A 27,478-nucleotide genomic window follows, 5' to 3' on the forward strand; every position below is an offset into this window, starting at 1 on the left:
ACATCACGACACGCGGCTATCTTACTCTCTTTTTAATTTTTAATAAGGCCACATACGCACGTACACTTTCTTCCTGTCATCACCAACTTCCAGATAGTCGGTACGTGTCGATTGCGATGATTTTCATACCAGGGGCACATGCCCACAGCGGCGGATCGGCGAAGAGGCAAGCCGTACATATCATGCCACCAACTGTCGTAGCCCTCCTTGCCACCCGTAGTTGTTCTATTTGTTTATTTACCAATTAGTCATTTTTTATTTTAATTCACGGTTTTCTTCTGATTGCTCTTTCCTCACAAAAAAATTTACTTGCTATGTTGCCACATTCAAATTTTTAGTTCCCTTGTTTTTGATCCACCTAATTTAACCATCCGATTCATGGCCAATCCCTCACTGTAAATATGCGCCACAACCACTCAGGCCAACAACGACAACAATTAGCTCTTTGAGATAGCCGCCGCGCGTTGATGATAATAATGGTTTCCATACTATCGCACGTACCCACAACGGGGTATCGGCCAAGAAGCAGCCTGCGCATTTAAAGAAATCACGATACTCCCTAATTCCAACTCTGAGCGCAGCTCTATACGTGTTTTCATTTCGCGATATATTGGCTGGCGCGGACAATCTCTCTCGTGCGGCACGTTGCAAACGGAGCGAAGTCTGCCGCGACTGTCTCGCTAATCGGAAGATCGCGAGAGGTAGCGCGTGGGCGACGCGTGGGCGCGATTCACACCTACCGCCGCGGACAGACCTCCGCTCATGCAGCGCTTTGTTTCCATATATAGTATCGGTAGACGCACCCGTCGTATGCCTTATCGATGGCGTCATCGGTGAACAGACGACGCGCGCTACTCTAGCGCCATGTCGTATCCATCGGCGCCCCAGAGCCCGTCTTGAGTGGCACTACGCTCTTCTCGCGCTTTCGCCATACCCTCCTCCTCCGTTTTTCGCCTCATGGTTCCGCTGCACCCTCCTCCTCGCGCTCTCGTCGCTATCGCCCGCTGCACTCCGCGTTCTCACTGGCATCGTTGGCTGTGCTCGTTCACTCGGTTATGAGAGACGCCGACAGATGCCGAGGCACGCCAACGCTCAACGCAGGAACGGGCTGCTAAGAGCTGTGCTCTAGCAAATAAGAAGAAATTAGTGAATATAAGCCAATATGCCATTTCTCCCATTCCGTAGCACGGGTGAACACTTGCGCGTACCAAATTTATTTACGCCAAAGATGAAGGAACGAAAAGGGCAAATTTAGAGCATTTTATTAATCGCTTCACGAAAGCTTCGCATCACATAGATTACAACATGTGCGTTGGATCTGCATAATTTCTTTGTCAAGAGAGCCTCAAGAATCGCATATCAATTCCCCCATTTGCAGAATTAAGCTATGCATCTAACACCAACGATTGCAACGTAGTGTGTTCTCTATGAAATCAATAGTATGCACTCATGTTCCATCTGACCGTAAAGTGAAAAGGTATGCATGGATGAGATGCGCGGATGCTCTAATTCTTGAAATACGAGATATAAGTCCAAACCAGAAATGGACGTAACACTTGGAGTGTGCACATAAGTTTAGTATGACATTGACATTGTCACATGAAGTTGAAACACCTTAGTGGTTGCTGTTCATCAGTTTATTTAGCCCACAGTTGACAGGACTCGCAGCTGCTCTGAAGTATAACTGTAATGTAGCGCAATCACGTTATGTTATACAGCTGCAGGTATAGCAATATATGTAAGCACCTGTCATGTTCTGTCAGTACGACTACACGGCAGCAGAAGTCGCAGGCAGGACGTCGCGGGTCCCTTACTTTAACAAAACATGCGAATGGAAACTAAAGATCAATGGCGGAAGGGGCCCCATGTATTGAGGCACACATTGATGAACTACAGAGCCATCTTCAAAAGTCTGTCTTGGCGCTTGCGCAATGCCTCGGGGAATTAATCTGCATACTTAGTTGTCGACACGAGGTGCATCACTCAACAGCGATCGGTAGCGTGCCTCGGCAAATGGGAGGGAAATACTAGCTGCTCCAACCCGCAGGTTGGGCCTGGAAAGTTCACCAATTGCCACAGTGAGGGTTCGTGTTCTGACGAGTTGGGCCACACACGTTGGAACCACCACTGATAATGAGGCGGCAGCAGCGCTAAGTGAATTATCTTCATAATTCCCGCGTGCCCCAAATCCACGTTCTCACCCGCAGGGACCAAGGAGCATGCGCACGAGCCAAAGTAAACCCTTCACCCCCGCCCCACCCGAAGGAGACTGCGCTTGCGCTGTTCTCGCGCCTGTCTCTCCCGCTCTCTCCTGCAGATGTCGTAGAGACCCCTCGTGGCTCTTTGAGCATTCTCGTCACAGTTTTTGTTTTCCTGAGTGGCGCGACACGTTTCAGGCTCACTGTTGGGAGTGAGGTATATGAGACCAGGCTAGTTGGTGGTCCATTGAATTAAACAGCGCGAAACGAGACCTCTCTTGCCGACCTTTGACTCGTTTCGAGCTGTTGAACAAGATCACTTTCGGGAGCCGCTAACCATACTGAGTTTCTAAAACAAGGGAACAATTCTCCGAAACTTATTGTTTCCTGCACAGTGTCGTTGGAGTTTGTCTGGGAGTCTTTTCTTATTCGGCGAAGCAGCAAGAAGAGTTATCTTTCTACATGCTACTGCGATTCGGGGACGGGGACGAGATACGGACTCTTGAAGCGGATGAGAAGGGGACGAAAAGCTTTACACAATATTTACATATAGCGGCTAATAGCAGGTAATAGCATAAAGTAGCGAAGCCAAAGAGCGCACCAAACCGACTGGTGGTGACTCTGTCTGCTAACAATGGGCCGGCTCTGCCTTAAATCCCTTTGGGCGTCCCATCGTCGGCAGGGACGAGGCAGGACCGGTGCTTATGTCAACCTCGTTGCTTTCCTCTTTCGTCGAAACATGAGAAGTCCAAGCTGCATAAAACCGGTCTCCACGGCAAGGGTCAGCACTTATGTGGAATTCTGCAGGCTGCCAGCGGATTCGTCGTGGTGCTCTGTGCCTCCGGAGTACCGAGTTCGACCCACGAAAAGGGCTCGGTAGTTTCCTAGAACTTTGTCGGTTGTCACCAAGGGCAACCACTTCAGAAAAAGGAGGTAGGGTGGGGGAAGCACCCGTTGCCTGGATGTAGGCACGCAGTGTGGCACAACAATGCTAAGCGTATGGCTGAACACCTTCGGTGCTTCGGTGAATGTGCCGTCATGAAGCGCCTAGATACCGTAAATGAGTGCACTATAAAAAAAAAAAAAAGTTTCTCTCGATTACCGAGAAACCTGCTGGTGAAATGCTTCAGCCCTCGTCTCCGTAATTTGAAAATGGAAGTGACAGTAAAATGAAAAAAAAAAAAACCACTAATACGCAATATCTGTTATGTTACGTAGTACGTGTAGTGAGCAGTACTGACTTATCCGTAGTTTACAAAACAGACCTACAAAACACACGGCTCACTAAACTGCTCCAAGAACTCACAATTGCGTCAGATGCTACGCTATGGTTCTAACAAATCAAAATTGTAAATATAAGAACCGAGAATAGGACATAAAAACGACAAGACGTCTGAAAATTTAGGACACATACGAAGGGTCAACTCTATATAGCTATATTCTGAGTCACACAGACTGACCCGGTGAACACCTGTACTTTTCTTGTCTTCAAAAATGAAGTCTAATTCACCTGCGCATATGAAATCTGTTTGAAGACACTTACAAGCAAGAGTAAATTTGCTCACAGTATTTATGACAAAGTTGACAGCCAAATATGACAAATTCATTACGGCGATAGCCAATCGAAGACCTACGCTCCATCCGCACGGCCTTAACCCCGCGTGCGGACGTGCGGAAAACTGCACATGTAACAGACAGACGCAAGAATTTCGGTTTACACTGGTTAACACGAGCAACGTAAACTGAAATTTGCGTGCCTGGGTGCAACCTGTACAGCTTCCCGGCCGCGTGCGGCACGCGCGCGGTACGCATGTGGATTGAGCGCAAGTTGGCCCTTGTGTATATTTATGGTTTACCAATACGCTCGCCCAGAGTGGCTAGCAGCCATCGGAACATGTAGAAGTCGGTGTATAAGCATTAAAGGTTTCAGCTTGTCCAAACTTGTTGCCGTTTGCGGAAACCGGCTTACCGAACACGTAAAATTGGGCAGACAGGTTGGTGGCGCCAAGAAAAATTATGGGATTTCACGTGCCAAAACCATGATTCGATAAGACACGCCGTGGTTGGGGGCTCCCGATGAATTTTCGCCACCTGGGGTTCTATTAACGTGCACCTAAATTCACGTACACGGGTGATTTTGCATTTCGTCCCTATGGAAGTGCGGCTTGATGCCGCGACCTCGTGCTCAGCAGCACTAATAGCGTCCTCGATCACCTTGCCCCGGGGTTGCCCCGAAACCAGAATGGTGCGCCTTGCACCGCGGTGGTGGCGCACTGCGGAGGGTCAACATCGAGGACAAAACTGCACCCCGCGCAGGGTGCTCGCATGCAGTGCCCCTGGCGCGCAAAACGTGCGAACACGCGCGCGCAAACATTTTATTGTTTGCAGGTGCTGAGCATCCGCGGCAAGCGCTTGAACCTTGTCAAACTGCGTGCTCCGACATACCTGGTTGTAAGCAAACACCAATGGATTTTATCATTAATCCTGACGACCCGTTCAACGAACCTGTTCACTTTCGGCCGCTCTTCACCACATTGTTTTTGGACGAAGTCGATCAGCATGTCGTCTTCGCTGTCAGACGAACTTGAAAAAAAGCTCATCGATTGCGGCAACTAGCAGCGCTTCCTTTCTCATTGCCGACATCTCCACTAGCTAACTCCGTCAACTCCGTTGCAACCGCAGCTAACGGGCCAGAGCGTCCGCGGTTCTGCAGTCGGCAGTGCGCGCGCGCGTCCCGCATTGCTTGCTGGGATTGCACCCTGGCGCACCGCCGATTTTCTCGGTGCGAGACGGGGCAGCAGAAAACCGCTCCAACAGGGTGCGCTTCCGGTGATCGAGGATGGTCGGTGCGCACCGGTGCGGTTGATCGAGGATGAAAGTGCGCACCAAGGCGCCCCGGTGCGCACCGGTGCGGGTGATCGAGGACGCTATAAGCAACCTCCGCGGCTGTTGGTGGTGCCACCTGGTGGCGCACAGCTCAAACGCACAGACCTAGCATTTGCAAGTGTGTACGCGACTGCGCTGCGTGTGTAAATTTTCGGCAGCGGCGTGACGGTGAACAAATCGCCTGCTTTCTTTTTTAGGCACGCAGAACACGCAGACATGTCTGAGCGATTGCGGTTAGACGAAACGCCACATGATGTCGCTACCAGCGTTATTGCTGCCGTACGCATCTCCGGTAACGCGTTATATGTGTACACATGTCGCACAGAGTAAGAAAGCCCCGCAGAAGCCGAGATGCTCGCATTGCCCTTTGTTCGGCCGAGGCCTGCGGGTCGCCGGAGCGCGCCGTGTATCGCGCGCGTCGCTCAGCCGGAGCCGATTCTGCGCAGCCGAGCGGGCAGCGTGGACGCACGGCAGGCAGGCTGCTCCGAATAAGTGTTTCCTGCTTCCTGCCTGAAAAAAAGGATCAGCTAGCTTGTATCGCAGCGCGTTCTGTATCAGCGGACGATCGAACTATGTGATTATAGTTCTACTGCCACTCGGGACGTTGGAAATTCGGTTTATCAAAGAATATGGCTCGGTTTCGATAGGAGAGAGAGGTGTCTTTCACATGAATTATGTGGAACAAGCCCTCATAATCGTTCCATGCACCACTATAAAATAGACGCTGTAAGATAAACGCAGTACCCTTGTACCCAATCCCTTAAAGAGTGGCGAACCGTGCGAAAAACTGTTCGGAGACTAAAAACAAAACAACGACGTCAGCTTGAGCACAGGCAAAGGCTTTTGCTACCTTTCATCCCAGCAAGTTGTTACTGGGCGGCAAAAAAGAAACATGTGGGAAGATCAACATTACTTACTCCATATCAGTGATGTAGTATGCGGATGCTGGCACCCACACTTACAATATATTGGCTCACACCTGTACAGCCTTGGCGGGCACATATTTAAAAATTTTTACAACATGAATGGATAAGACCAACCAATAACTATGCATGAGCTAGTTAATCGAATGGTGCTACAATTAAAATTTATTTTATTATGGTGAGTAATCTTGGTTCATCTGGTGACGTCCAGGGAGCTACGTTGACCAAGTGTTCCTTAAAATTCTGCGTTAAAGTCACTCACTTTGTTCTGCAGCACAACGCGCATGGCATATTACCTTCATTCCAGGCATTATACTAAGTGTTTCAGCGAACACTTTCAAAATTTTTTAAAGGTTGCCTGTGGCAGATAGCACAATTATATTTGATCAGCTGGTCTATTCAAAAAGGCGCACATTACATGCACAAAAAATTGAAATGCACAATCGAATAATTAACAAAACGTGCCTAATTAAGTTCTAAGCAATTACATTACGGCGCATGTTGCAATTTATAAATTCTAGCCGTGAAGTTTGCAAGGCGGATCCACTTTCAACGAATTCACTGGATGACACCAGTTTCGATATGTTAATTCCCGAACTTTCCTGAGCTATGCATTGGCGTTCCAGTTACTTCTCTGCTTTAATGCATAAAAGGACGTTTTCCTAATAAGGTAGCTGGAACGCCAATGCATTTCTCCGCAAATTTCGGGAAATATCTCGAAACTGGTGTCATCCTGAGAATTCGTTAAATGTGGATCTGCCTTGGGAACTCGACGGCTAGAACGGTCGCGCTCTGTCGCGTTGCGTCGCGCTGAGCGTCGGTCGCGTTCGGTCGCTTCTTAGTCGAAAGTCGCAAATAGTAGCGCGACCTCCTCAGGTCGCGGGTGTGATTGAGCCTTTAGTGTTACCGCTCTGCCGGCCGAGCCACGGCAGGGTAGCTGAACGAGCGCGCACTGAATAAGAACTTCTGACATAGCTACTGGGAAACAAACGTCCCAGCAAGTCTCGATTCTTGCTCCGTGATCTCGACACAAGACGTCACGTGTTGGGCCACCACTGTGGCTTCACGGAGCGTTCGCTTGCCAAGGCTGACTGCGTGACGTAATGCTCCCTCCTGTATTCTCCCTTCCTCCATGGTTTCGGCGCTCGCCGCATGCCCCATGGTCGCCGCCATCACTCCGCTTTGCTCCTCACCCTCCCGCGTGTACCCTCCCCCGCTTTCCGCCTCATGGTTTCGCTGCACTCTCCTCTCCGCTTTCCTCCTCCCACAGTGAAGGCTGGCAAGCTTACCGAGAGCGCCGTGTCGAGGGGTCTTTCATGACCATGACTTCCGTGATGTCACCAAACTTGCTGAAGTACTCTCGTAATCCTTCTGTAAAAGTACACAACAAAAGGAAAACCTTCATGAAGCACAATATTACAGAGGTTAAAGATCAGCATTCACTCTCCCAATATTTTCCACAAATTGAACAACTTTTCGGCGAGCAAGCTTGTTTATAACTTTGCGTTATTAATAGTGTAACGGAAGTGCAGTAACAAGTAGGCACTTCGTTTCTCGCATTTATGCACCTGTTATCTGTATTGGCACACTTGCAAATTATCTTCTTTAAGAACAGCCTAAAATGGCAGCAAGCGCTGGTCTTCCTCGTGCAAGCGAGCTAAACGAGCGTCCTTCTGCCTTAATTGGCCCCCGTGCTGAAGGCTGTAGCCGAGCAGGGATCGTTGACAATCGCCGGCTGCCTTCGCTTGCATCATGTCCAGCATTAGCATTGGCTGGAATAGTTTCTCTTTCGAACAGCTTTCTGTGCGTCCACGCCCACAGAAGTTTAGGACTATCTCTGGTTGTCCTGGTCATGCATAATAGGTGCATGCACAATACCTCTCTTTCGGGGCTACTGTGATTTCTAAAATATTAAAGGCAATAGGAACCCGGGCAGTTTGCACACCACACTAAGTGTTCGGCATAGACATTTCTTATACGTAGCTTTCAGTTGACCATTGAAGGCATCTCCCACTCAATTTCGCATTCGTACCCATCTAAGTTGCAGTTGTTCGCTGAATTTTGCTCACTTCGTCCCCAGAACAACCAGCAAACTTTTTTTTTTTTGCACACATTCAAAGAAACCTTTCTCTTACGTAAAAACAGCTCCTAATTGAACTACCCGCAACGTCCTTGCAAAGTTCCCTTTCTCAATTCGTGTCTACCACGCACGTCGTATTTCGAAAATCTCGATTCTGGCGTGAAAGAAGGCGGCCCCTCGTCCGCGCACACATTTAGTCTCGGGGAAACAATGGCACGCGCACCGCTGGCGGCGGCTGTCAATCGCGACGCATCCGCACCGACCGAACGGCGGCGCGCACAGGCGGAGCCGCATCGATCCACGAGAGCAGTGGCTGCCGTCCCAATTAACGCGCCAACGCCGACCGCGCTGCGGGAAAGCGTGTGGTGTGGCGTGCGTCTCTCTGCCCCGTAGAATTGCAACACCAGCGGCCAAAACAAGATGTGTCGTGACCGAGTCGGCAGGCCATTTTGCTTCTGGAGCGGCGACATTTATAAAACGGGTCTTTGGTCTATTTGTTTACTGAGAGTAGCAACAGCGTCAGCATGTCACCGGTCAACCTGCAGACGGGAAGCGTGAACTGTTTCACCAACACTCGGCTCACTTCTTTCTGCATGGACACCACTAACACACGAACTAGCAAACACGCTTGCTCGCTAAGTACATGTTTACTTTTTTGCGAGGCTGCCGTTTGTCAGCTGAGGTGCGCTAAAAAAGAAGAAAAAAAAAGCACCTTCCGATACTGCGCTTTTTTCAAACTTTTACACAGACCTCCTAAGAATTATGACTTTCACTCTATAGTTCCGCTCACAGCTTTCCATAGCTTTATACGAACGAACTGGCCACGTTATTCGTCATCTTCAATGTGAAAGTCCCAGTGTTTCGCAAACCTTTGTCCCTCCTTTCTCAGTACCTATTAATATTTATTCTGCCAAGGAGGCGCGTCGCGTTTCTTGGTAAGCTCGCTGTTGTGCCGCCGCGTCGGGGCTCGTGACGCTTGGGCTTGGGAGACCCGCGATGTCGATGACGCTCGCGTGACTAGAAGCGCTGTGCTGACAGAAATACTCTGTAATGCTTGTTCACACCATCACAACACGCAACGCAGCAGTACAGCAAAAAGGCAAAGCGATGCAAACCGGGGGCCCACATTCCATTTCCCTGAGAATGGCGATGTTGAGTTAGGAAACGGGAGCCGAATTTCATGCGTTTCTGTACGTTTTTTTTTTCGTTCGTTCGTTCGTTCGTTCGTTCGTTCGTTCGTTCGTTCGTTCGTTCGTCCGTCCGTCCGTCCGTCCGTCCGTCCGTCCGTTCGTTCGTTCGTTCGTTCGTTCGTTCGTTCGTTCGTTCGTTCGTTCGTTCGTTCGTTCGTTCGTTCGGTGGTTCGTTGGTTCGTTGGTTCGTTCGTTCGTTCGTTCGTTCGTTCGTTCGTTCGTTCGTTCGTTCGAATTCGTAGACACATTATTCACTTGCGCAGCCCCGGTGTTGCTTGCGACATGTGCCCCCAGAAGTGGCCAATGGTGGTACGAAGGAGGGCACGGCGGGTGCGATGAAAGAGAGAGAGAGAGAGATTCTTGTTTGGGAAGGAGGAACATGGGGTAAAGTGCAGCGCAGTAACTGTCTCTCAGATGAGGACACCTCAACCGCGCTGCACAGGGGGGAAGGGATAGAAAGAGTGGTGAAAGAAAGAGGGAAGGAGCAGCAGCGGTCGAAACGCTGTGAGCGTGGGGAGGGGGAGGCGCGCGTAATTGATTCGTCCGTCGACGGAGACGCACAACACTATTCGTGCGCTTCAGCAGTTTGTGAAGAATACCGGCCTCCGTGAGCGATTGTAGTCCTGCTGTGCACCCTATACTGTGTGCGTTGCAACTACGCTCCCTCCCTATTTTCTTGTTGCCCCTTTCCGTTAACCCCTTCCCAGTGTACGGCAGCAAAGCGGACGTTCGTCTGACCGACTGCCCTTCTTCTTTTGGCTTTCTCTCCCTCCACGAGTGCCTTGTGAAAAGACGGGAAACAGCTAAAGCATCGCTCCTGCTGTCTTTGCGCTGTTCACTTACGCGTAGTTGTGCAGAAACCGGATCAATGGGCCCAAATGCATACCTGTCGTAGTTACGGAAGCTTGAAAAGAAGCAGCAAGTACTGGTGGGATGAACGTGTTCGTCTGGAGAGTTCATTCAGCAATTGCCAAAGTTATCTTACTTTCTTTCCTTCTCTCTTCCTTTCAGTTTGGCGGGTAGAAGGATTTCAAGCTCCGCAGGCGTGATCTACTCTATGCTTAATCCAGGTTTCAGAGTGCTATTCGCTATAACCGAGCAAATAGTATCGCAGACATCGCAGCCTGTGTCCTTTTCGTGTATTCCCTAGATCGATTAGCTTTCCCACATGGCCCGTGCTCAACTGGGCAGAAAGAGCTCGCCCGCAATATTTGGATGTCAACCGAAAGCTTGCAACCCTGGCTGTAACTGCCCTCCACGTACATCACGCCGCACTGTTGTAGGAAATCCTCGATTCTTGCCGGTCCGTTGCAGTCACGTCAAGGTCAAACTAGACAACGCTCAAAAGCGAATGAGCCTCTCCCTCATTTTGGTTCCCTTCCGTGTGTGTCTATCAGCATCCCTCCCACCAAAACACTGCACGCTTGCTGCGCATAGACCAAGGAAAGAGTTATTTCGCAGAGCAGGAAATTTAATTATGCAATCCGTTTTCAGACAGCGCACGTGACTGCGGCAGGGGAGAGGCCAAAGCAAACACCGCCATGGGAGCCGCGGGCGGCCTTGGCTGAAAGCAGCTGCCGCGGCGAACCAAGCCTGAATGCAGGTGCACGGACCCGCCTCTCCGTCGCGGTTGCACAAGCGCCGAACGCCAGCTACAGCAGCGGTGACACGCCGCTGAAGGCATTTCAGACGCCCACATTCAGTCGTATAAGACGAGGGTGCTCGACGAGAAGTGCTACCTGTGACATTCTCGGCAGCCGAACGAGTTGCAGAACCGGTCGCGTGTTAGTTCACGTAACAAAAGATAACGCCCAAAAGGCCCACCGAGCAGATGCGCACCGCGTATGTTCGATCAACGTCGACTAGTCGTTGCGAAGCGTCGCCAAACTTGCCTGGAACAAGAGAGAAAAATCCGCATCGCGTGCAAATCGACGCTTTCTATGTAGCTCAACCCGGATGAGGTGCGGAGTGTGCGAGACCGTCGCCGCCTTCGCCACAACGATGTCCACGAACTCGACGCCATTGACTTGTGTGGGCGTCCGCATGGACTAGCGTCACGTGGACGACATCTAGGTTAAATTGACCCGCAAGCACTGCCTCGTCAGCGAGCTAGATTTATTTCAATTTGGGTATGTTTCTTCATATATAGTTCACATATCCTGTAGATGTGATACTACTGCGCGAGCATTTATAAATTAGTAAATGCGCTTCCGCATGTCCGTTCCACGCGTCCAGAAGCCTCATCAGCTGTACCTCGGCGCCGAAACCCCGTGACGACAAAAACTGGTCAACGCATCTTTTTCACCTGTCTAAAATTCAAACATGCCTACAGGTCATAAGATGACACCGATTTGATTAGGGTATTGCTGGTACTATACAGGGTGCCCCAGTTAACTTGGACCAAGATTTTAAATATACCCAAGAGTCTAGAGAAATCGTACCGGCAGCATAGTAGCCGTAGTCGTATGTACTTACAGCCAGTATTTTTTTCTTCACGAAGTATTATTTAATTCGCATTTTGATGGTGGCGAAATGCGAAAACACCCGTGTACTTAGATTTAGGTGCACGTTAAAGAACCCCAGTTGGTCCAAATTTCCGGAGTCCCCCACTACGGCGTGCCTCATAATCAGAAAGTGGTTTTGGCACATAAAACCCCATAATTTAATTTTTTATTATTATTTAATTAATTACTTTTCATATGTGAACCTTTTATTATTGCTTGAATCGCAAACACATTAATTACAATGTTGTAGGGCACCTTAAATAACCTCCGAATCAAGCACGTATTTCGTGCTAAAGTGGTGCTGGTTGTTTTTCCCAAGAAAAAACAAAAGCCCGCGAAATACGCGAAATACGAAATAAATGCGCACTCGCACGCCGCTGCTCAAGCGCCTACAGGCAACCATTGAAAGATATACGGCTGCATTCTCTTATCGCCGCATCGTACAAGGCTCCGCTACGCTTATCAATGCGCCAGCGGCGTATTCTCTTGATGCCGCGACCATCACATAGCGTGAAGCCCTGTATCAAAGTGCTGCCACTGGTAAAGCCGTGTATCCGTCGCTATTCGCTTGGAAGCGCTTGAGTAGGGGCGCGCGAGCGCGTATCTATTTTGTACTTTCCATGTTTCGCGCGCTTTTGTTTTTTCTCGGAAAAACCAATGAGGCAAAGCTGAGCAGTAAACAAATGCTTGATTCGGAGGTTATTTGAGGTGCCCTACAACTTTGTAATTGATACGTTTGCCATTCAAGCAATGATTAAAAGGTTCACAAATTAAAAGTAATTAATTAAATAATAGTTCGTGATGAAAAAAATATTGGCCGTAAGTACATAAGACTACGGCTACTATGCAGTCGGTACGATTTCTCTATAGCTCCTGGCTTTTTAAAGAATCTTGGTCCAAGTTAACTGGTACACCCTAGGATGATGATGATGATGATGATGATGATTATGACGATGACGACGACCACGACGACGCGCTAAAACCACTTTCTGACTGTGACGCACACCGTAGTGGGGTACTCCGGAAATATGGACCACCTGGGGTTCTTTAACGAGCACCTAAATCTGAGTACATGGGTGTTTTTTCGCATTTCTCCACCATCGAAATGCGACCGCCGCGGACGGGATTCCATCCCGCGACCTCGTGCTCAGTATAACCCCATGAAGTATAGACAAAGTGGTCCGAACGTTCGCGCTGACTGCGGTAAGCAGCCTGCAGTCAAGCCGAGACTTTTGTTCCAAGTGCACAGTGGCGCCACAGAAGAGGCTCGAGGAACAGAGCCCGGGGATTTGTGCGCCAGCTGAGGCAGCTGGTTGCAAAGGCGTTCACTTGATGAACGCCAGGCGAAAGCCGGCCGCTCGCTGCCCTGTTTTCAGTCGCGACAACGGGGCAGCCCTGGCGAGAGGCTTGAGAAAGCGTCTCTGCTCGGGAAAGACACTCGCAGCCCAGGAAGGTGCGAGTATGTCCCTCGGTTGGCCCGTTTCGAGGCACACACAAAGGTGGTCCTGCAGACCATCAAGACCAAGTCGGCTACGGGCCCCGACAAAGTGAGCAACAAGATTCTCCGGAACCTGGACGATCAGGCAACGAGCCGCTTGACAGACTGCATGAACGAGTGTTGGCGGAACGGCGGCATACCCGACGAATGGAAGAGGTCCGACGTGATCCTCATCCCCAGGCCGAGTAAAGCCTTAGAAACACAGAACATGCGGCCGATCTCTCTCACTTCCTGCGTTGTTAAAGTGATGGAGCACGCTTGCCTGAGTAGAGTTAACGGCTACCTGGAATCAAACGATCTGTACCATAGCAACACGATTGGCTTCAGAAGAGGGCTCTCTACCCGAGACGCCATGATACAACTCAAGGAACAAGTCATAGACACCACGGGGCGGGGCTTGAGGGCAATACTTGGACTTGATCTAAAAAAGGCCTTCGACAGGGTCAAGCACGCGGCCAAACTCGACAGAATCGCGCAACTCGGCCTGGGCGAACAAACGTATGATCATATCCGAAATTTCCTTACGGGAAGAACAACCAGAATCAGACTGGACGAGGAGGAGAGCATCCAGGTGGACATGGACAGCGCTGGCACACCGCAAGGGTCCGTCGTGTCACCGATGCTCTTCAACCTCGTCATGATCGGACTATCGGAAAAACAGGAGCGAATAGAAGGCATTAGCCACACAATTTATGCAGACGACATTACGATGTGGACCACGAAGGGCGCAAGCGAGGGCGATATGGAGAACAGACTTCAAAGGGCGGTGGAGGCAATCGTAAATCATCTGGAGGGCACCGGACTAGAATGCTCGCCGGAGAAATTGGAACTGCTGCTCTACCGCCTCAGTAGCCTGGGCAAACCAAGCAGAGACGTAGCGGAGCTACACAAAAGGGGAATCAGATTAACCACGAGAAAAGACACGGAGGTACCCATGGTCCAAAAGATCAGAGTCCTGGGTCTCTGGATCAAAGCCAGGGGAGCAAACGCGGAAACTATAACGCGCCTGGAAAAGAAAGTCACGGCGACCATTCAGCTAATACAGAGAGTCTCCAACAACAGGAGGGGCATTAAAGAAAAAAATGTCGTACGGCTCGTTCAGGCCTTCGCGATCAGCCACGTCGCGTACGTGGCGGCGTTCGTCCACTGGAACAAGGCTGAGAAAGACAAGATCGACGCGCTCATTAGAAAAGCGCACAAAATGGCACTGGGTCTCGCCCGATACACAAGAAACGAAAAGTTACCACATCTCGGGGTACATAACACGCTGGAGGAAATCGCGGAAGCATAGCGGATAGCGCAACTCGATTGATTCTCCGGAACCAAGGCGGGCAGAGAAATCATGGAAAAGATCGGCATAAACTACCACAGAATGAACGGCCTCAAGACGCAGATTCACCCAGACGTCCGAGCCGCAATAAACACGGAAAATTTCGCGAAGAACATGCACCCCGTGCACAATGCCGAGAGAAGAAAATGCCGCACGAGAACGATTCTCAAAAACCACGGTGCGCGGGCGGCGTCTACAAATAGCACCCCCGTGCTCTTTGTAGACGCCGCCCGGTACCCCCGAAACCGGGACGACAATGGTGGTGTGGGCGCTGACAAAGGTAACTCCCTCTTCGCAATGGCGGTCGTATGCACGAAAGGAAAGACCATGACTGCGGGCTATGTTAGGACCGGATCATCGGAGGTAGCGGAAGAAACGGCAATTGCATTGGCTGTAATCAACGGTCGGCAACAAGACAGAACAATAGAGAGTTTTAGAATTGGGGGCGCAAGGCTCTGGGCCCCCAAGCCGCGTTGCGTCGGTTGCTCTTGGGTTTAGATGAGCAGCAGAGTTTGAGGATTGGGCCGAACGCAGACAGCGTTGGGTTGAGCGCTCGGGGCGCCGCAGTGTGGAAAATAGAAAGGTGCTTGAAAGAAAAAAAAATGAACCTCTTTTCTTACAAGTGAAAACAAACAGAATGCATTTTTGAGCAAAAAGAACGAACAAATAAAATGTAAGAAACTCTGTTAGTACCGGTTAGCATTACGAATTAAGTGTGCGATTCTAAGCCAAGCAAAGCCAATCGAAGCCAATTGCTCTTAGTTGGTGTTTTCTTGTGACGCGCTGCGAAAAACTGCGAGTTCACCCGCGTGAAATTGCGAAAATCAGTCGAAGTAAATAAAGTTTGCTCTGCGACCATCTGCTGTACGCCATCGCTGTCACCCGCGAGGGTGGCCCAACACGGCTTGGGGGCCCACGCTAGTTTTCGATTCTTGGGTCTTGGGTTAACGCGAACGCAAGAACCCAAGACTGGCTTGGGTTCTGCGCATGCGCACTTGTGGCACGCAATTTTCTTGGGTCCCCAAGCCGCTTGGGCCCCCAATTCTAAAACTCTCTAATAATCAGCGACTCCAAGACGGCTATTAGGAACCTCACAAAGGGCTGGGTCTCCACCGAGGCGGCCGAAATCCGGAACCACAGAGCAGAAGACTTCAAGAACGGCAAAATCACATCCAAATACCTCAATTGGATCCCGGCACATATGAGAGAAGTAACCACGAATACCCCTCCCAAATTCAACGAGAAGGCCCACCGAGCCCCGCGAGAACTAACCCACCGCGGCTAGTACAGTGACGGCCCAACACCTCGAAACTCCCGGGGAAGGGGGAAGGACTGCAGCGGATGCGATGGAGAACACGGAGGAGGCGACGACGACGAAGTAGCGATAAAAGACGACAGGGACAGACTGGTCACGTACCACGACATACTGACACACTACACGAAACGAAGTACACCCACAACCCCACTAACAACTCGAAAGGTCTCAAGAAACAAATTGGAGAAGGTTGCAAACCAGAACATTCCGAAACCCAGTAAATTTAAACAGAGTAAATTCAACACAATACCCAGACGCGAGCTGCAAACTTTGCAAGCACGAACACGCAGACATGGCACACATCTTATGGAAGTGCACAAAGATCAGATCAATATATGCAGTGGACAACATAGAACCGGACCTTCTCGAGGAGCGATGGCTAAGCGCTCTGACCAGCTCGGAACTAGACGACCAACTATGGGCTATCCAGCGGGCCCGGGCAGCGCTGAAAAAGCTATGCCTCAACGCACATAATGCTCGGGTGGCCTGAGCCCGGGCTGGCAACCATGCAGGTCTTTTTCTGATTAAAGTTTTTTCCGTCCGTCGGTTTAAACGCATGGGCGCTTCATTTGGAACCGACTGCAGTCACTGCACATATACCAACACTAGGTCAACAATCTTTTTCCGAGACTGCGACGATGCGACAGATCACCGTTAAAATAATCGCGTATTTCTGTTGACTCCACATAAGCGACGAAAATGGCGCCGCCTGCCGGAGGAGCCTTGCCACGAACGAAGACAGCTTGGCCGAGGCGACGACGAGTGCGCGCCGTGTCCCACAGAGCTGACGCGGGCAGCAGCCGGCTGCGGGCAGTTAACCGCCGCTGTGAACGATTTCCTGTGACTGCGAGAGAGAAGCGCATTGTTTGGCGCCGGGCGAGTTCACACTATTGCAGCGCTAGCTGTTGCATGTTTCTTCAGCTGCAACACGTGCCCGTTGGCCATCCGCAGGCTGCGCTGCAAATTAAAACCCGCTCTTCGTAGTGGCTTCGGCATTTGTGCGGAGGCTCTCTAAATGGCGGTCTTCACCGATCGTAACAGTCGCAAAGGTGCAAGAAATAGCGGCAAGGAATTCGTGGGCAAGCTCACTTCGTTTAACCTAATATCACCGCAAAGCTGGGTTACGCATTTCGTATTGTGGGCATTGCCATCGCCGTTATTTATTGAGTGTAAAACAGGAAACTGAAAGGCCGGTCATGCCATTTATTGACAAATAAACACCCGGCGTTGCTAATGTCATGACAAAGTGTCCCAACGAGCAAATGCTGCGCAAGGAGAAATATGTTTACCAGAAACAGGCATTACGCGGTTTTCTTGTAAGCATGACTACTATGCTTAAGTGAACTATAAATGCACACTAAATATACAACATACGACAAACGTGGCTGCGTTTGTCGCAGCCACGTTCTGAAAACAGAAGAGCTGTTAAGGCCGATCACCGCAAAGCTTGTGTGGCGCCGTTAAGAGAGGATGATATTTCAGCGCCTGCTTACGAGGTACGCACACCGCAGCAACAGCGTGAGCATAGCAACAAGTTGCATCAATCAGCCACAAAAACAAGTGGGTGCTGCTCGGGGGAACACCTACCGCTACTGACGGTGGCACCGAAGCAGACCTACATGGCTATACGTGTACATCACAAGGCTGTAACGTGCGCACTTTTCATTCTTCCTACACTTCCTTCTTTTTATACAAAATTACTCATGAATTTATTAAACGTTCGGATCTAATAGCCTTCTGTTTCACTGCGGGTTTCGCAGAACACTACCATGGAACGTAGCGCCTGTTTCCGCCTGCCTGTTTTCGCAGGCACTCGCCTCTCCACAGAATGTCTTGTGTCCATCTTGACATCTTTCGGAACGAATCGTCTTCTTTCTGTTCCGAGCTGCGCACTTTCTCCTTCTTTCTAGCCGCCCATCTGTCCTGTCTTCAAAGTGTTTCTCTCTCCTTCCGCATGTGTACTCCGTCACGATTGTGCGTTTTTGTGCACTGCTATGCAGCTGCTTATATGCAGTTGCATTTCATTTTTCATCAAATTTTTTTACCACATAGCTTTTGTTGTAGTTGTCTTACATTTCTACCTTTCTTGTTTTTGTTTCGCTATGCACCAGCGCTCGGACCTTAGTGTTGTTCCTGGGCACATGAAACAAACTACTGATTGATTGATTGATTGATTGATTGATTGATTGATTGATTGATTGATTGATTGATTGATCGATTGATTGATTGATTGATTGATTGGATCCTTTCTATTATCGTTGGTTGGATTTGTCTCGCGTGCGCCAGTACGAAGGTTCTTGCGGTTGTTCATGGGCTATCTCTAGGGAACTTAGGCTTCTGTCGATGTGAGGGACTTCGTTTCGGATAGCCTTTTTCGCGTCAGCTCACTGGTGCGCACCACGAGCGGGAAATCATCTGTGTTGAACTTTCCTCAATAGGTCATTCAGCTGCGATTACAGCGGGTACTACTGCTGTCTAACTGTGTGAGCGTTGAAATTCATCGTTGATGCAAAAGCTCCTTTTTCCTTGCTTCTTTTTATTTTATGCTCTATTTCCGTTTTTCTTGGTACAATTAACGTGAATACATAACAATGCGGCATCTCCTTCGCTGTGCAAGACGGCGAAGTCATTGTTATACGAATGGCGTTTTCTTGCAGGCGAGAAATGATCCTGTTATCCTACTGTGTTCTTGTTTCGTTGCATTTATCAGTCAGTCCAGCTTTGGTGTTCATTTATACCACGATCATGCTCCGTAGCCTTTAAGCTATACACCTTTTCTTCACACGAAGTCTGAAATTTATTGAGTTATGTGTTGCTTTGAAATAATGAAAATATATCATATGCGAAATTTTTCAATACTGAAATTTATCTAATTTTCTTCGTAGCACTGCGCTCACACGCTACGCTCCACTGTTCCGGACATGTCGTTGCCAATTCACAGTGCTGCAATTTTCCCAAATACACTGCGTCAACGTTGATATTTCGAACCCCTCGCCGCAATAGGCTCACAGTAGCTGTTCCCAAATTGTCTTAACCATTGTTGCGTGTTGAAAGAAATAACGGGCCTCTGACACGCTTGACAAGGCGCTTTTAAGGGGATTGGGCTCATGGTGGTCACTCTCTGTGACGTCACGCCACCCGCGTTTTATAAATCTACCAAGTTTGAAATTTGTCCTTTTTATTTTTGTTTGCTGCGTGATTTTCTAAAAGTGCACGAGGAACTTTCTAACAAAGTATGCATTTGATAGCCGCAATGCGTAATTTACCGTAAGTGTCTGGTGCCTCGCATTTGTCTCGGCTGGACGAACGCCGCGTCCCGCCTGCCCGATTGCATGCTGCTCGAGCGCGCAACGACAAGCGATCGGACAGACACGTGCCCGTGGCGTGCACTTCGAGTCGGCCGAGTCAGCCACGTCGGCCCGCCCTCGCTGGCACGAAGGCCAATGAAGAATCGAATGCATCCGCCTTGGCAGGCCAGACCCGACCGTCAGGTCACACCCGCTTTGGAAGCAGCGAAGGGCTAACAAAGGTCACGCGGGAAAACAAAAGCCAAATTGGGGTTGAAAAGGGGAGGAACGTAGCACGAACAAAAAGCGGACTCGCCCGTCACGGCCTCTGGCTTCCGAGGCAGGATCCTGAAGGCGTCTTTGCCACTCTGCACGGCCGGGCCAGTTATGATGGCACAATCGTCGCGCGCTTTGTGCAAGCATTTAGTGCCGCAGGAAAGCAGAGTGCAGCACAACGACATTTCTCATTGTACGTGACACCAATACCGCGGAAAGGCTATACACTTTCCCGATGAAAGACGCCGGAAACAAACGTTCCAGAAAGGTGAGTGTCCAAGAGGAAGCATAGATTGACGGACGTTTTTAACGTCATTCGCAACATCTTAATGCAGCAGCAATAGACCCGCGGAATCACGTAACGTCATAGGAGTTGATACATCGCTGAGAACTATTTCCATTTTTATTAATATTATTGACATTGTAAGGAAGAAGAAGTGCGCCGTGCAGAGCGCCGCAGCCGGATAGCCAATGCTACTAAAGTGGGGCTCGGGCTAGACGCTGTTCCTGGTGTGACTGGCTAAGCCTACGCTGTTGCGTCTTTTTGTCCGCGTCCATCGTGCCGTCCACAGCCGTGTCCTAGTTCTTTGCCATAATTGGGGGAGGTTTGCTGGGTCTCCTGTCATCCTGGAATTGCGCAGCCGGACTCTCCCTGCCATCATGACCACCGCAAGCGCCACGAGCTTACCACCACCTGCTCCCCAGTCCTCCGTATGCCCCGGCACACTCCGTCAGCGGGACCCCCCATCTTCAGCGGCACTGACAACCACGACGTTGATGACTGGCCCTCATCATACGAACGCGTCAGTCTGAACAACAAATGGGATGACATCACGAAACTGACCACCGTCCCTTTTTACCTCACCGGAATTGCCCACTTGTGGTTTCGGAACCACGAAAGCGAAGTCCCAAGCTGGACGGTGTTCAAAACAAAGTTCAGCGAGGTCTTCGGCCGCCCTGCTGTTCAAAAGCTTCGTGCCGAACAGCGCCTGCAGTCGCGCTCTCAGCAGCCTGGTGAGACCTTTACCAGCTACATCGAAGATGTCATCGATCTCTGTAAACGCGTCGATGCATCCATGACTGAGGGCAATAAAATCAAGCATATAATGAAGGCTATCGACGAGGACGCATTTCAGATGCTCATTTCAAAGAGCCCCTCTACTGTTGCACAAGTTATTGAACTGTGCCAAAGCTATGACGAGCTCCGCCGTCAACGCATCCTCACTCGCCGTCCTGTTCCCCATCACGAATCGTTGTCCGGCTTGACCTCCCCTATTCAAGATTCCACCCTCCTCTCGCAGATCAAGGCTTTCGTCCGTGAAGAAGTAGCTCGCCAGCTCTCCCTCATCACCAACCCGCCGGACTCAAGTTCGTCCCTTAGTCCGACTCTACGACATGTTATAGAAGAGCAAGTGTCCGAGGTCCTTCCTCTGGAACGGGTGCCTCAACTCACCGCCTCATTGACTTACGCCGACGCCGTCGCACGACCACGACCGCCGACCTTCCGGGCTCCGCCTATGATGCCTAGCCCTGTTTTTACCCCCACGCCGCCACGACCTCCAGCCCATCGAGTAATTAATCCCTGGCGCACACCGGACAATCGGCCCATCTGCTATTCGTGCGGTATTCCCGGACACGTTGCACGCCTGTGCCGCCACCGTCCACTTCATCCACGTGACGACCCACGCACAGCCGCGTACGACCATCCTTTGTCTTACGCTCCAGACCACGATTTACCCCTTCCCCGGCCAAGCCTCCGCCCAGTTTCCGACCGCCGTTCTCCTTCTTCTCGTCGTCGCTCGCTCTCCCCGATGCGTCGACGTCCCTCTACCACTGACACGGAAAACTAAGTGGCGCAGCTTCCGAGGCAAGAACTGCGTCATCGCCGCAACGCTCAAGGCCTCTTCTTTCGCCGCCCAACGTTATTGATGTCGCTGTTGAAGGTGTCTCTGTGCTTGCCCTCATTGACACAGGTGCCGCCATATCTGTAATTGCGGAAAAACTATGCCGCTCAATACGAAAAGTCACGACGCCTTTCTTCGGTCCTTTACTCCGCACAGCCACAGCACAGCACGTCCAGCCGGTGGCTGCGTGCACCGCCAGACTTGAAATTCAAGGAGTGCTCTACACAGTCGAGTTCGTCGTTCTTCCCCACTGTTCCCACGATATTATTTTAGGTTGGGACTTTCTCTCCCGTCACCAAGCTGTTATTGACTGCTCCCGTGCAGAAGTCGCCTTCTCTTCGCTTGGCAATGCCATATTTGATGACGTTTCGCTTTCCTGCACAAAGTTGTCCCTCACTGACGACATCCATATACATCCGCACGCGTCCGTTCTGGCACCTGTATCCTGTTCCGTTGCCTCCGACTCTACCGTACTCTTCACGCCTTCGACTGCTTTCGTTCACCGCCACCTCTCACCACTCCCAACTGCGCTGCTTAGCCTTCAAGCTGGTGCTACTCACCTTCCTATACACAACCACTTCCCCTTCTCGATTGCGTTGCTTCGCGGTGAATCTCTCGGCACTGTGGAGCCTTACCATTACCACGTCGGAACTTCCTGTTGGATCATCAGAGGTCAGCACCCTCTACTGTAGTCCCGCACCTGCCGCATCGCCTGAAGACGTTTTCAGCCACGTCATCGACAACGGCTTAAGCCCCACGCAACGCCATGACCTTCACCGTCTCCTCGAGAAATTTCGCCCTGCTTTTGACAGTCATAGCACTTCTCTGGGCCGAACGACGACTGTATGTCGCCGGATTGACACCGGTTCTCACTCACCGCTACGGCATCGACCATACCGCGTATCGTCGACAGAACGAGGCGTCATTGATGAGCAAGTAGGTGACATGCTAAAGCGTGGGGACATTGAACCGTCCGACAGCCCATGGGCATCGCCAGTTGTTTTAGTTAAAAAGAAGGATGGGTCGATCCGCTTTTGCGTGGATTACCGCCGCCTAAACAAAATAACCCGAAAGGATGTTTATCCATTGCCGCGGATCGACGACGCCCTCGACAGCTTACAAGGTGCAGAGTTCTTTTCCTCCCTCAATCTACGCTCTGGTTATTGGCAGGTGCCTATGGCTGCAGAAGATAAGCCTAAAACTGCTTTCATATCACACCAAATGGCTTATACTAATTTCGTGTAATGCCATTCGGACTTTGCAACGCGCCCGCGACTTTTGAGCGGATGATGGACACTATTCTTCGAGGCCTCAAATGGAACACGTGCTTGTGTTACTTGGATGATGTAGTAGTGTTCGCACCAGATTTCCCTACTCACCTTCATCGCTTGGACCAGGTTTTACGCTGTCTCAGTGACGCTGGCCTCCAACTAAATCTGAAAAAATGTCACTTTGGGGCACGCAAGCTGACAATTCTCGGACATGTCGTGTCGAAGGACGGCGTTCTCCCTGATGCCGCAAAGCTCCGTGCTGTTAAAGAATTCCCGAGGCCAACGTCTCTAAAAGACTTGCGCAGTTTGATTGGCCTCTGCTCGTACTTCCGCCGCTTTATTCGAAATTTCGCTTCGATTATGGCACCTCTGACAGAGCTTCTTCAGGGAGACCCCAATCTTTCCGCGTGGTCCCCGACTTGCGATGATGCCTTCGCCTTCGCAACGCTACGTCGCCTGCTCACAACACCACCGATACTGCGACATTTCGATCCAACTGCTCCCACGGAAATCCGTACGGATGCTAGCGGTGTTGGTCTTGGCGCTTTGCTCGCCCAGCGAAAGCCCGGCTGCCAAGAATATGTTGTTGCTTACGCGAGCCGCACTCTGACGAAAGCTGAAGCGAACTATTCCGTCACGGAAAAAGAATGTCTCGCGATCATCTGGGCCATCACAAAATTTCGCCCATACCTGTACGGCCGGTCCTTCGATGTCGTTACCGATCACCACGCACTTTGCTGGTTGTCGTCTCTCAAGGATCCCTGCGGCCGCCTAGCCCGGTGGGCACTGAGGCTCCAAGAGTACGATATCCGGGTTGTCTACCACTCAGGCAAGAAGCACGCCGATGCCGATGCTCTTTCGCGCTCGCCTGTCCACGCCGACATTGTCAGTGTGTCCGTCCTAGACGACCCACTTCCATTCACTTCTGTCGACATGGCTTTGGAGCAGCGCAAGGAGTCCTGGATTTCATCTTTGATAGATTACATGTCCAATTCGCCTACACGCCCACCATCCCGAGCGTTACGCCGACAAACTTCGCACTTCGCCATCCGCGACGGAATTGTCTATCGCCGTAACTACAGTTCCGACGGCCGCAAATGGCTGCTTGTAATACCCCGGCAGCTCCGCACTGATGTATGCGCCGCTTTCCACGCCGACCCTCACTGCAATACGCTGGTCTCTTCAAGACCAACACCAGACTACGTCATAGGTTTTATTGGGGTGGTATGTACACATTTGCGCAAAAGTACATTCGCTCTTGCACAGAATGTCAATGCCGGAATCCTGATCCTTGCCGCCCTTCTGGACCAATGCAACCTTTGCCGTGCCCTTCGCGACCCTTTGACCGGGTTGGGATAGACCTCTACGGGCCTCTGCCATATACAGCTGCTGGCAATCGCTGGGTCATTGTAGCTGTAGACTACCTCACGAGGTATGCATAAACGGCCGCTCTGCCAGCCGCGACGGCTCGTGACGTTGCCTCCTTCCTGCTTCAACGCTTCGTTCTACGTCACGGCGCTCCCCGCTAACTCCTGAGCGACCGTGGCCGCATCTTTCTCGCCGATGTCATTCAAGAACTTCTCGCTGAATGCCGCATTATTCATCGCTGTACCACCGCATATCACCCGCAAACAAACGGATTGACAGAACGCTTTAACCGAACTCTCGGCGACATGCTTTCAATGTATGTTGCCTCCAACCACACCAACTGGGACCTCATCCTTCCCTATGTCACGTACGCCTACAATACGGCACCCCAGTCAACGACGGGATTTTCTCCCTTCTTTCTTCTATATGGCCGCGAACCATCATTTCCCATTGACACTATTCTTCCTTACCGTCCCGACTTATCAGAGGGTACACCTGTTTCCGAAGCCGCCCGGTGTGCAGAAGATTGTCGGCAACTAGCTCGCTCCCTTACAACGCAAGAACAAGCCCTACAGAAATTTCGTCATGACGACGGGCGCCCCCACCACCAGTTTTCGCCTGACGCTCTCGTTTGGTTGTGGGTGCCCCCTACTTCGACACCAGGTGTCTCCTCCAAGTTTGTATCCCGATACCATGGGCCCTACCGGGTTCTACAGCAAACTTCTCCGGTGAACTACGTCATCGAAGCTCTGACGCCCCCTACGGACCTGCGTCGCCGAGGCCGCGAAACTGCGCACGTAGATCGGCTGAAGCCGTATCACGAGCCCTTCGTCCTCACGACACCTTAGGCCTCCTGTGCGGCTCCGTCTTCAGCGAGGGGGGAAGTTGTAAGGAAGAAGAAGTGCGCTGTGCAGAGCGCCGCAGCCGGATCGCCAATGCTACTGAAGTGGGGCTCGGCCTAGACGCTGTTCCTGGTGTGACTGGCTTAGCCTACGCTGTTGCGTCTTCTTGTCCGCGTCCATCGTGCTGGCCACAGCCGTGTCGTAGTTCTTTGCCATAACATTAACTGTATCAACGAGATGCTGGTGCCTGTTAGACAGCGCCGGCTCCTCCTCTTGTCTTATTTCACTGACACGCTCGTAAAAAGCCTAAAAAATAAATAAAAAAAAAGAACGGAGCGCGAACCACATCGCCTAGAAGTGACGATCGGAGATTCAACGTTCATCCATTGTCTCATAAGCTGTGGCTCGCCTTCTCTAGGGGCTTCGGACGTGTCCACCTTAAGGTCACGAGGGGGTCACTTAAACCGACATACAGTCTGCGGATCGACGCCTGCGCCAAGATGGCACGGGTAGTTCGAGCCACCATTTGCTTGTTACCCGACTGCGTCCTCTCATTTTCTCGCAGCACGAGATGAGCTGCGCAATAGTTCCTGGTTGGTCTATATCGTCCGCTGAAATTCACGTACGTGTCTGTACTATGTTCTTTTTTCTTTGCCTCGTTTTTTTTTCTTCTGTGCTCATCTCTCACTGCAGTGTGTACTCATGAGCTAGGAAATTTATGAGCTAAGGGTTTACACGTCCTGATGCCATTCTGAAAGACTGCACATGTTTTTTGTCGCTAAAAGGGTTCAAAGGTTGTTCGTGTACGGGCCTGTCTATTAGATTATGATGACGTATAGGTCGGTCATATACGTCGGTTCGTCGCAGTGCGGTATTCATGAGCATGGTCTACTCATTCATTCATTCATTTCATTATTATTCATTTATTTATTCATTGTAAGTGTTGGCGGGCTCAGGCGCAGTATGTCACCGGCTTCTCCGCCGTGTCAAATCGCCGAGTGATGGATGGCGATAGCCGAACTGAAACTATTCGGCAGTTTGCAAACAAATAAGCGGCGCACGCGCTCGGAATAAAAATCGCGTCACCGGAGGACAGCGCTGACGCCGGCTGTGACCACGTCGAGGGCTGCTCGTGTAGCGAGCAGCCGGCTGCTGGCTGATCGGATCATCGCTTGCCTTAGTGCTGCAATAGCCGCTCCTTCTCAGTGGCGCTCAGTGGCCATGATTGGCCGTTGCGCCATAAAACCCTACATATCATCAATTTTACAAGCCACTGCACCTATCAAGTTGTGGGAATACGTTGTGTCTTAACCACGGTGACCCTTTTGTCACGCTTGGGAAGGGCAAAAGCGTGGCAGTTTGGGCGAGTTGGTATGTGATGATTTTCTTAGGCTTGTAGCGCAGCTCTGAACGAGCACCTTCTGAGCTGCGCTACAAGCTTAAAAAGTCTGGGGAAGCGCCTAAGCGTAAGCTCTCTCTTAAACTACTCCAAGAAGAGGGATAAAACAACAAAACGCTGAAAACGAAGAAGGTCTCAACTCGACAAATTTATGCAGATGTGAAGCAGATGTGAAACTTTCGTGAAGCGGTTAATCGAGTGCTTGCCCACTTCTCTGCTGCCCCTTTGGCGTAAAACAACATAGCGCGCGCGCAATCTGACATAAGGGGCGATCATCACAAAGAGCTCGTTGGCGCTGGCACGGTAGAGGTGCGCGTGTGATTGTGACCTACGATGCGATTGTGGTTCAGAGCATCGGGCTGGTATGCCGGGGGTTCGATCCCACCATCTGGCGTGTCTTTATAAGTGTGAGCTGTTATTCGGCACGACAGCAGCAGCCACGGTCAGGAAGGGTTGGCAAACGTCACCTGCACGAGGGCAGCTTCTGACAGGAGCGGCGGAAGGACACGCTGTCTTTCTGCTATAGACTATTTTACGGGAACGTTTGGGCGCCGCCATCTTGGGTTGTTAACGCTGCTGTTTTCTGTCTTTAACGGCGAAGTGTACGTTACTACAGCCAATTGGCAAGCATGAATATAGTTGCATAAATGCGTTCAGCGTTTCATGACCATGTTACGTCACTTTCCTTCTAATAAAACATAAAAATTGTTTGTGTAACAGCACAAGATGGCAGCGCCCATGAAGGGAATATAAAATCGTCTACAGGCGCAAGCGTATTTTCGCTCCCGAGTTGTCCGTGCGTCATGTTGTTTGTTTTGCAGGGCGACATTTCGCTCACGCGTGCGACGCCAACTGGAAATGAGCGGTTGCCGGTCGACCGTGCGACATTCAAGGCTGAGTGCAGACGGCCTGTCGCTGGCTCTCGTACAGACTAGTGAAAAAAAAGAAAAGAGAGACCGGATGACTGACAATGTATCATTCAAGCTTACACTTGAGAAAAGCGCTAACAAAGCAGAACACGCAGATGACGTGAAAGAGCGGGTCACCGCCAGAGTGGCCGCAAAGGGAAAACGGAGCAGGCGCTAGTATACTATACGGCGTCCTTCCTTTCCGAGCTATCGTAAACGTGACTCCCTTTCTGAATCAAACGCTCCACTTTACGCAAATGTGACTTTTTATTTTCTTTTTCAGACGCCCCCCATTCATG

At 50.7% G+C, this 27,478-nt stretch overlaps 1 protein-coding gene across 3 annotated transcripts in view; it reads right to left on the reverse strand.

The window, feature by feature from the left end:
• The window catches only part of Rbp6 (RNA-binding protein 6), a 1,068,785-nt gene that overhangs the window by 877,273 nt on the left and 164,034 nt on the right, over nt 1-27,478 (reverse strand). For all 3 annotated transcript variants that reach the window (XM_050169782.3, XM_050169781.3, XM_050169783.3), the window contains exon 3: nt 7,297-7,378. In XM_050169782.3, coding sequence (XP_050025739.1) covers nt 7,297-7,378 — 82 coding nt within the window. The remainder of the gene's footprint in view (nt 1-7,296; nt 7,379-27,478) is intronic.

This window comes from Dermacentor andersoni, chromosome 3, assembly GCF_023375885.2.
Source record: "Dermacentor andersoni chromosome 3, qqDerAnde1_hic_scaffold, whole genome shotgun sequence".
Taxonomy (NCBI): Eukaryota; Metazoa; Arthropoda; class Arachnida; order Ixodida; family Ixodidae; genus Dermacentor; species Dermacentor andersoni.